The 10,595-nt window shown below is 45.7% G+C and overlaps 1 protein-coding gene across 1 annotated transcript in view; it reads left to right on the top strand.

Moving 5' to 3' along the window:
* The first annotated feature begins 513 nt into the window (after nucleotides 1–513).
* Nucleotides 514–10,595, top strand: part of Il20rb (interleukin 20 receptor subunit beta) — a 30,586-nt gene continuing 20,504 nt past the window's right edge. The window contains exon 1 of the mRNA XM_032911323.1: nucleotides 514–759. Within this exon, the coding sequence (XP_032767214.1) occupies nucleotides 687–759 (73 nt within the window). The 5' untranslated portion in view covers nucleotides 514–686. The remainder of the gene's footprint in view (nucleotides 760–10,595) is intronic.

Genomic DNA, 10,595 nt, shown 5'->3' with positions numbered 1-10,595 from the left:
TACAGCCTAGATTTTCTTTTTGCAGATGTGTAAATATAAAGTGACTGTTCTTTTACCTTTTGACTTGTAAAATGGTATTTCAAATGGAGGCCACAGGGCTGAGTCGTAGCTCGGTGGCAGAGTGCTTGTGTAGCCTGCCCAAAGCCCTGGATGCATCCCCTAGCACTGTAGAGTACAGCCATGATGGGAATCATTTAACTTCTCCCCCTTTTCCAGAAGTAGGTATTAGCAAACAGAGCTGATTAGCACCAGCCTGAATGAACAGCCAGAGAGGGTCTTGGCCGAGGAAGCCTCTTGATGAGTAGGGACAATAATCTTGGCTGCTCACTGGTAAGTCCCAGGGCCCTCCACCACAGCCCGGATGCCCAGATGTCTCCCTCAGGCAGATGGCGATGTCTCAAGATCCCCGGCTATCATTTCTCTGGAACTCTGACAGGCCACTCCCCTTGATGCAATATCTGGGTTTGGGCAAAAAGGAGGGTGCTGCGAAGTCCGCCCATTTTGAGCATTTGGGCCAGCTCTCCTTTTCAGAGCGAGTCAAGCTTCATTGCAACTCTGACCTCAGCACCAGCATCTGCTTCCTGAAGCAAGATGGTCAGCATGGACAGACAGCTTCATTCTGGAAGAAAACAGTGTTTCAGGGCAAGCTGAGTTTGCCAGAGATCCTCACCCAACAGGCCAGCACGATGGCTTTCCAAGGAGTGTGGACAAGTCCGATCATGTGGGTTTTCTACAGCATGACCTCAGGTTTTCTCACTGGTAAGAATGAATTTAAATACAACTGACAGCCTGGGCCTTGAGTATTGGTTAAGAAGGTGACAAATAGTTTCCTGTGTTTGGGTTGAGTTAGAATGTCTTTTCAAAAACCTTAGCTCCATTTTTCAAATCTCAGATGCCTGCATTTTATTTGGAAAATTTCCTCCTGACATCCACAGAACAATTTGGAAAAATGTCATTGATATGGTCTGCAGAGCTCAGTGCGTTTTGCTGTTTCGTTTGGCATTTGAAGGGTTAAGGTATAGTTACAGCAGTTATTTCCACGTGGCACTTAAAATGATTAAAAATTCTGACAAATACAAAAAGACATTTATAAGCTTCAAATTGAGCCTAAGATTTATAAAAATTAGATTTCTCTCTTGATCATTACAGAAAAAGGTACTTTTCTAAATGGTATGAACATTTAGAAATACATTCTGTTTGGGGCATTTTCCTTCCCAGGAAGATTGCATAATTTTCTGTTCCACTCCTGGCTCCTTGTAATTGCCTTCTTTATTGTTCCGGAACTGCAGCTCCTTTCCTACCTGTTAGTGTTTCTTTAAGTCAAACTGCGTTTAGGAGAGATTTCTAGTTTAAATACTCCAGCGTACGCTTACTTCGTGGCGTTGGTGGTGTGTGTGTGTGCGTTGCCTTGAGCACTAAGGCAACTTTTCCAAGTGTAGCTGACATAGAAATGGACGGTGTTCCTGGCCCTCAGACCTTCAGCGTTCCAAAGGTTCAGTAAACGCGGTCCACACTCTGCTCAGTTGTCGTCTGTCTATGTGGGATCATCCTGTATCTATTTGAGCCTATGTCTCACTCCTTTCAGAAAACAACTGTAGACGCGGCCACTTGCTGTCCGCACAGTCGATGCATTCTGTTACTCTTTTCTTGCCTTAGCCTTCATTGTTATCATTTTCCCATAGGGGCTGTTGAAGTGGTTCAGTAGGTAAATGCACTCTGTTGGCCAGCCTGACAACTAAGGTCAATCCTCAGAACCCATGGCAAATGGGTCATTGTCTGCCAGCCTGTCGGTCCTCCTGCTACTCTCCCCGCCCCCCACGTGCCTGTGTGTGTTTGTGACTTACTAGTTTAGCCACTGGTCATATAACTTCATTTTTTCCATCTGTGAAATGCTTATAGCAGCCACCTTAAAGTTTTAAGGGGTCAAAACAAGACAGTACAAATAAGTTTTTAAAAACTCAGACACTCCTGCCCCAAATGCTAGCCATTCTTATCTTTTGGTAATGCAAATGGTGGTGTTAGAAAATACTTGCTTTAGCTAAGGTTGCCTTAATGCAATGCAATTTGGAGCATTTGCTCAGGACTATGCAGGCAAACTTTGCAAATGCAGAAGGAACTTCTGTTGCTCACTAGATCCCTTGGCCGAAGAGTAAAGATGTCTTACTTCACTAACCCTAACCCTTTCCAAATAATAGTGGGTGATTTAGGAAACTGCTTCCTACTGCTAATAACAATGACAGTCACAATTGCCTACCTCTAACTTCCTCCTCTCCCTCTTCCTCCTTCCCCTCCCCCTCTCCCCTCCCTTCTCCCTCCCTTCCTTTCTCCCTCTCCCTCCCTCTCCCTCTCCCTCCCTCCCCTCCCTCTCTCTCTCCCCTCTCCTCTCCCTCTCTCTCTCCCTCTCCCCTCTCCCTCTCCCCTCCCTCTCTCCTCCTTTCTCCTCCCTCTCCCTCTCCCTCCCTCCCTCCTCTCCCTCCCTCCCTCTCCTTTCCCTCTCCCCTCTCTCCCTTTCTCCCTCCTCTCCCTCTCTCCCCTTTCTCCCCTCTCCTCTCCCCTCCCTCCTCTCCCTCCCTCTCCCTCTCCCTTTCCCTCTCCCTCTCCCTCCCCTTTCTCTCTTAAGATTGGACCTATGACCTAATGCATTCTGAGGCAGTCGCTCTACTATTGAACGTATTCTCGGAGCCCTTGTCCCTGCTTTTTTTTTTGTAACTTTCCGTGTTTCAGTTAGGGTTCCCTTACATTTTCCAAACTGCCTTGAGCTTGCTCTGTAACCCAGACAGGGCTTCAATTTGCACTCCTGCTTCCCCCTCCCATGTAGGTAGAATTCTAAACCTGTGCCACTAGACATGGCTCATGGTCCTGGGTACACTGTATCCCCTGGATTAACGGTAAAAGCTCTTCAGACACATCACTCTGCAAGGTGGGTCTGATAAGCCCCATTTTACACCAGGAACCAAGACTCAGAAAGGTTCCGTTCTTTGTCCTGGTATTTGATCAATGGGGGAATTGGAGTTTGACTCTGATTTAGCAGCGCCAGACAAATGCTCTGCGCTCTGTCCTCTGTGGAGTACAAAGGAAGGATAACAGAGTGAAGGGATTAAGGGATGTGTGGCTTTCCCAATGCATTTACCTTAAAGACTGTGGCAGGGGGGCTGCAGAGATGGCTCAGCGGTTAAAAGCACTGACTGCTCTTCCAGAGGTTCTGAGTTCAAATCCCAGCAACCACATGGTGGCTCACAGCCATCTGTAATGGGATCTGATGCCCTCTTCTGCTACAGTGTACTTATATAGAACAAATAAGTAAATCTTTAAAAAAAAAAAAGACTGTCGCAGGAAAGGATGGTGAGAGAGGGGAACCAAACAAGCAGAGGTGACCAGAGGGATCCAGGGATCCAGGTAGGAAGAGATGCAGCAATTTCTGCCTGGAAAGTTTGCCCCGTGGCTCAGTGGAGGATGCCCTCCTGCTGCGCCCCACCCCCTGCACCTAAGATTTTCCGAGATGTGAATCTTAGAGCAGCTAAAAGGATGACCTCAATGGCTGAGAGATTAGGAGAACCACCAGGCTAAGCTGACCTCTATGGGAGTCAAGATGTGTGGGGTTCACTTGCTCAGTTTCCTTCACTTAGTGTCTGAGCCCCTGGTCTGTGATGGGCTCTGAGCTGGGTGCTAATTCGGGATGAACAAAACCTGTTTATAGTAAACATAAAGTCTGCAAGAAAATACACTGAGACCTTCGACATTTGGGGTTTAACGTATTTCAAACTATACTTTATCCACCGGAAGTAGGATCAGTGTTCTGGTCTCTCATGAAGCCTGGAGACCTGGGGAGCTTTTCACAGATATAACTGCCAAGGCTGCATGGCCATAGGTTCAAAATTCACCAGGGGAGCAGCCTAGACACCGGCATTTTAGAAACTCCCTGGGTGTGGCTCTGTAGAGAAGTGGATGCTTACAAGACTGGGCAAGGGGAAAGCAAGATGAGACAGGAGCAGTGTGTGGCAAGCTATGAAGTGCTTAAAATAGGACGGGGGCCCAAAGGTAGCAGAGCATCTTGGGTTGGATGTTGGAATGGAAACAGTTGTTCGTGAAAGAATTGGCAAAATCCAAATGGAGCCTGGGATTTTTTTGTGGTCACTGATCCACAGTGTTCCTTGGTTTTGATAACGGCATCTTGTCTACATAAGATGTTAACATTGGCTGGGGTTTGCACTGTCTTTGAAGTCTGGAGGTCTAGAGTTATTTTAAAGTCTACTGACAGGGCTGGTTGTGGCGATGCATGCGTTTAATCCCGGAACTCAGAAGCAGAGGCTGGTGGATCTTTTTGATTTTGAAGTCATCAAAGTCTACATAGATCCTGTCTCAAAAAACTAAAATCAAAGCAAAGCAAAACAAACAAAAAAAACCCCAAACCAAAGCAGATTGACAAGAGGAGAATGGTGAAAGAGTGGGAGGGGGCGACAATAGCAAAATGGACACAGGGATCAACCTGAGTTTCCAGAGGCTGACACTGGAAACCAATAACAAAGCAAACAACCAATAACAAAGCAAACAATAGTAGCGTTGGGTTTTAACCGTAAAATGAAAGCAGTGCCTAGGAGTCTATTCATCTACGTAAATCACTGGAAACATGACCAGTAGTGGAGGAGGACTGGCTCTCCCTTAGGGGAGAACCCCAGTGCAGTTAAAAGATTCAGATCACAGCTGTAGTGACTGCCGAACCAACGGCTGTCAACAACGTATGAAAGGTTGAAAGGAGCTTACATACTCTCACATGTCTCTCCCAGCAACTTTAACAGTAAATTGGTAGTTTTGCAGATCAAGATTAACATCTGATAATTGCACGTATTGATACTGTGTCCTGTGCATACAAGGCAAACGCGGACAAACGTTTTGCAATCGGTTGCTTGGGCTTGCCCTGGTTTGAAGCACATAGAAAGGTGGAAATGAGTGCCCACAGCAAGAATGCATGGTAGACGTTACCTGAGAGTTTTGGTGGACCTCCTAAAAGAGGGCCAAGTGGAGCATATTAGGCCTTGGGGACACATACGCCATTGTTGCATCAAGGTACACGGCAACACCCTCATTCAGCTAGAGAGACTATTCACCACCTCAGACCAGACTCCGCTCACTGTGTTTGGACTTCATAGGGCAGAGCAGTGGTTGACGGACACAACCTAGAGTGTAGGGAGCCACGCATCTTACTATGAGGTCAAAGACCAGGAGACGTTGCAGCCTGTCTGGAGTCAGTGTCTTACCAACGCTGACCTGAAGATCTCCCTCGGGGTGCAGTCACCGAGCTGAGACCTCTCTCCAGCTAACATGATGAAAGGGACAGCCTAAGACTGATCTCTCCACCATCCCCGGAAAACTAGGATGGGGAACGGGGACCTTCATCAGTCTCTGAGAAGTTCGTGAAGGATACTGAAGAAACTAGATTTGGTGCACCATCCTGTCACTCTCGGGATGCAATGGCAAATAAAACAAGCAACCCTTTATAACTTCACCGAAGCCTGGTGACAACAGACAGACCCAAACTGAGAGCAAGTCTGTAAAACGGCTAACCCAGTGCACTTCAGAAATGTCAAGGTCATAAAAGACAAAGACAGATTGAGAACAGACTGGGGGAGACTAACTAGACGTGACAGCTACACGGGGAATCCCGGCTAGTTCCTGGAAGAAAGAAAAGAGAGCACGGAGGGAGAAAACTGGAGGAACTGATTAGAGACTGACCGTAGCCAGTGACCCTGCAGTTATATCTCGGTCTTACTTCACAGTCATGCTGTGGCTGCGGATGCATGGAAGGACGGATGAGGGCATCCAGGAGCTCCCTCTGCTATCGTGCAGCTGCTCTGAGTAACAGGAGTGCCTCATGTTGTTAGCATCACTGTGTCCCTTCTGGAGGCTGCAGCGGTCAATCTGTTTCCTTGCCACACTGAGCCTCCAGCAAGCAGTCCTTGGGTTCCTTGCTCATAGCCCCCTTCCTTTATCTACGCTACCCTTTGTAACACTCACCTTTTGTAGAAAGTCACCTATTGCAAGACACTCGGGGCCCATTCCAGCTCAGTTTCAGATGCACATCTTAGGTAACAGAAATTTCCATGTCTCTAGGATAAACACCCAAGATCACAACTACTGGGTCAGATAGTAATTGCATATTTAGTTTTCTTTTTTTTTTTTTTTTTCAGAGCTGGGGACCCAACCCAGGGCCTTTGTGCTTGCTAGGGCAAGCGCTCTACCACTGAGCTAAATCCCCAACCCCGCATATTTAGTTTTAAAAAAAAACTGCCAAGCCATTTTTTCAGAATCAGTGTGCCAATTTACAATTCTACCAGCAGTCTATGAGGGATCTGTCTTCTCTGTCCTTGCCAGGATTTATTTTGTATCTTTAACTACATACCTATACCATCCAGAGAGCTGTGTGGTGCTGTCTTGTGTTAACATAGGAAATGATTTAAACGGCTTCAGACAACATTTTACTTACATGTAAGGGTGTTTTGGCTGCATGTGCCCTGGAAGCTAGAAGAAGGTATTGGATCCCCTGGAGCTGGAGTTACGGTGGATTGCTATGTGGATGCTGGGAATTGAACTCAGGACCTCTGGAAGAGCAGTTGGTGCTCTTACCCGCTAAGCCATCTCTCCAGCCCCACATGCAGTCTTAATTACTGTCAGTCTTGAATGTGTGGATTGGTCCTTCACTCTTACTCTTTTTTTTTTGGTTTTTTTTTTTTGGGGCTGGGGACCGAACCCAGGGCCTTTCGCTTCCTTGGCAAGCGCTCTACCACTGAGCTAAATCCCCAACCCCCACTCTTACTCTTTTAAAAAAATATTTGCTGGGGATTTAGCTCAGTGGTAGAGCGCTTGCCTAGGAAGCGCAAGGTCCTGGGTTCGGTCCCCAGCTCTGAAAAAAAAAGAACCAAAAAAAAAAATTTATTTTTCTATTATTGGGGCAGTGAATGCCATAGCACCCGTATGGAGGTTGGAGAACGGTTCTGTGGGGTTGATTTTCTCATACCTTTACATAGGTTCTGGGGATCCGACACAGGTCACCATCTCGTCATCTCTTGAGCTCTTTCAAACTTATTTTAATTGGGGCTGTGGGTTTTGCTCAGTGATACAGTTCATGCTTAACATTCACAAGGTCCTGGGTTCAAATCCCAGTGGCAACATATATGTAAAGTACACACACAGATGCACACACATATACACAAATTCACACATCACATGGACAGCCACACAGACTAACGCTCTGGATCCCCTGGAGCTGGAGTTACGGTGGTCGTGAATTGCTATGTGGATGCTGGGAATTGAACTCAGGACCTCTGGAAGAGCAGTTGGTGCTCTTACCCGCACAGAGATATACACACCATACAGTGACAGACAGACAGTTACACAGATGCCCACACATGTACATACAAATACATGCACATATAAATACACATATACACAAACCACATAGACACACAAATATACCTACACACAGATACACACGCCACACAAACACATACATAGACACACAGGGCTTTAGTTAGTCTAGTTCCATAATCGTTCTGTTTTCTTTCTTGTTCTTTTTTTTTCTTTTAAAGTAACGAGATGGGTCCAACTCTAACAGCTGGAGCTGATGACGTAGCCCAGGCTTCTTTCCAGCTTAATCTTTACCTCAGCCTCCTACTGCTGAGATTATAGATGTGAATGACCATGCTTGACTAATGCCATAACCTGGGGAGGGCGGAGGGCATTGTTGTGAGTTTGAGACCAGGCCAGCCTTGACTTCACAGAGAGACTCTGTCTCAAAACGATAAAATCATGTGATTTGAAGAAAAATGTATGAAACTTGAAATCATTATGTTGAGTAGGACTCCAGCAAATGCTATTTTCTCTCATATGGCAGAATCTAGGTTAGTTTGTTTATTTGTTTTAAGTAATAAGACAAGAAGGTGGAAGAGTGACTTTTTGGGAAGGAAAAGTGGACCACCGGAAGCAGGAAAGGGTGGCGTGTGAGTATTGTCAAGAACGGGCTGTGCACATTTGAGAGTTTTAATGACAAAATTAGAAACAGAAGAACAAAAGAAAGAAAGAAAAGAAAAGAAAAGAAAAGAAAAGAAGGGCTGGGGATTTAGCTCAGTGGTAGAGTGCTTGCCTAGCAAGCACAAGGCCCTGGGTTCGGTCCCCAGCTCCAGGAAAAAAAAGAGAAAAAGAAAGAAAGAAAGAAAGAAAGAAAGAAAGAAAGAAAAGAAAAGAAAAGAAAAACAAAGAAGTTAGGGCTGGAAGGCCAAGAAATCACCCTGCAGGCGTCCCCGGTCTTTCCTCCCAGGTAGAGCGAGTGTGTTGAGGATGAAGTGAAGGTACACCATCAGGGTCCCAGGTTAGAAAAGACACAAGGCACCAGCCAGACAGGGTGTTCTCAGGAGCATTCCTTCTCCCTCATGTACACGGGACTTGATGCCTGATAACAAATAGCAGGTGCCAATCTAGGGGCAGGAACAGAAAGGTCCCAGGGAAAGACCTCAGCTGATATTTTGTCTGCGTGTCATTGAGACCGCCACTGTGGGTCGTAATGGCAAGGGAGCCCTGGGTACGGAAAGAGGAGCATGCGCAAAGGAGCGGTCCGGTACCCGAGGCCGAGCGGTGCCTGTAAGGCTGAGCTTCAGGCTGCCTGGAGTCCTTATCAGTACAGGTGCAGTTTGGCTGGCCATTTTTATTCTGTGCAAACTGCAGTACCACTGTGTACACACTCTAGGCACGCTGCCTTCATCCTGTGCCTGGGATGGGCTTGTGGGCTTGCAGTCTTTCCAGGGTGGGGTCTCTGAGCTGTTTTGGTACCCTTCTTTACTAGATTATCTCCATGGTAGACCTGAGTCAGAGCTTCCCATCAGGCTGCAGATGCCCCATTGGCCATAGTGTTCACTTAATTAATGTGTCCTGGTGCCCAAGGATGGCAAAGAGACATCATGAGAAACTGGCCAGAGCCTGAGTGAATTTGCCATGAAGAAGTGGGAGGCTCAGGTTATGTGGGTTGCATAAGATAACATATTCCAGGGCTGAGTCAAGACCTGAATCCAGGTCAATTTGGCATCAAGATTATCATCTAGAGTCTATAAAGAGCTCATTAGCAAGTCAATAAATAAACTGATTGAAAATGGACAGTAAAACTAAATAGGCATTTCTTAAAACTAAATAATACCAATGACCAGGAAGTATGTGAAGCAATATTCAACATCATTAATCATCCCAGAGACGCAAAAGAAAAGTAAAGTAAGATATCACCTCACCCCACACTGGGGCTGTAGCTCAGTAGAATACTTCCCTAGGGTGTGTAAACCCCTGGGGTTTTATCCCCAGGACCACAGTAAAAGAGATTTTCAATAAAAAAGTTAAAAATAACAAGCCAAATGCTGGCATACACTATTGCTGAAAACGTAAGCTATTATAATCCTTATGGAAAGCAGTGTGTAGGTTCCCTAAAATGCTCAAAGTGCATCATGACTTGGCTATCCCACTACTGGGTATATAATGCATCCAAAGGAAATTAAAAACTGTGCTGAGACAGCTGCTGCACTGTCTACAGAAGCCAAGAAGTGGAATTAACCTAAATGTCCCTCAACTAAGATGTAGAGGAGTTTTAATTCAGCAGCATGGCTGCTCTGGCAAGGGATCACATCCAAAGATACGATCTGTCCAGATGCAGACACACCCTGGGTTACAATATGACCTGGCTGGAATACAGACGCACCCTTAGTACACACCTTTAATCCCAAACAATGGAGGTAAGATTAGTTTGCAGAAGAAAGCAAACATGGTTGAAAGTGATCTATCGAAGTGATTATCAGAGTTGATCTAGTATGTGTTTAGAATGGAATGATAATGGAGGGGCAGACCAAGTGTCGAATCAAAGAAAGATTTGATAGAATGAATCAGAGATAGGACACACCCAAGTTACATGAGAATAGCAGAGGAAGAGAGGCTACTAAGAGCAGTGAGAGAGAAAAAAAAAAGGTGATGTGGTAGTTGGTAGGTAGTGTGTGTGTGTGTGTGTGTGTGTGTGTGTGTGTGTGTGTGTGTGTGTGTGGCAATTTTATCAGGACAGTTTTAAAGGGACAGGTTACAGAGAGAACAAGCTAGACACAGGAGAAGACAGAACATATTGTCAAAGTTAGTGTGAGGCCAGGCAGAGCAATTTCAACAGAAGCCAGGAGAAGCTGGATTGAATCAGTCAGCTGGGAAGATTATATTGAAGGAGGCTAGAAGCTTCCAGGTCTAGGCATAGTGATAGAACAGAGAAGGAGATGACCTGGGATCAGCTGAGTAGAGCTCTTATCACTTTATCTTAAAATAAAATTGACGTTTGCACTGACACGGATAAAACTACCTATACACAATGGCATACTGTTCAGCCATAAAAGGCTGACGTAGATGATCAGGAAGATATCAGGCTAAGTGAAATAAACAAAACACAGAAAGATAAACAGCACATAATCTCACTCATAGGTAGACGATCACAGAGTTGATCTAGTGCGTTTTAAGAGTGGAATGACAGTGGTAGCTAGAAGCTGGAGAGAGTAGTGGTTACAGAGAATACAAAGTGAAGATAGGCCAGC

The sequence above is a fragment of the Rattus rattus genome, chromosome 8 (assembly GCF_011064425.1).
Source record: "Rattus rattus isolate New Zealand chromosome 8, Rrattus_CSIRO_v1, whole genome shotgun sequence".
Taxonomy (NCBI): Eukaryota; Metazoa; Chordata; class Mammalia; order Rodentia; family Muridae; genus Rattus; species Rattus rattus.
Note: the sequence above shows the minus strand (reverse complement) of the source record. Positions and strands in the feature narration are given on the sequence as shown.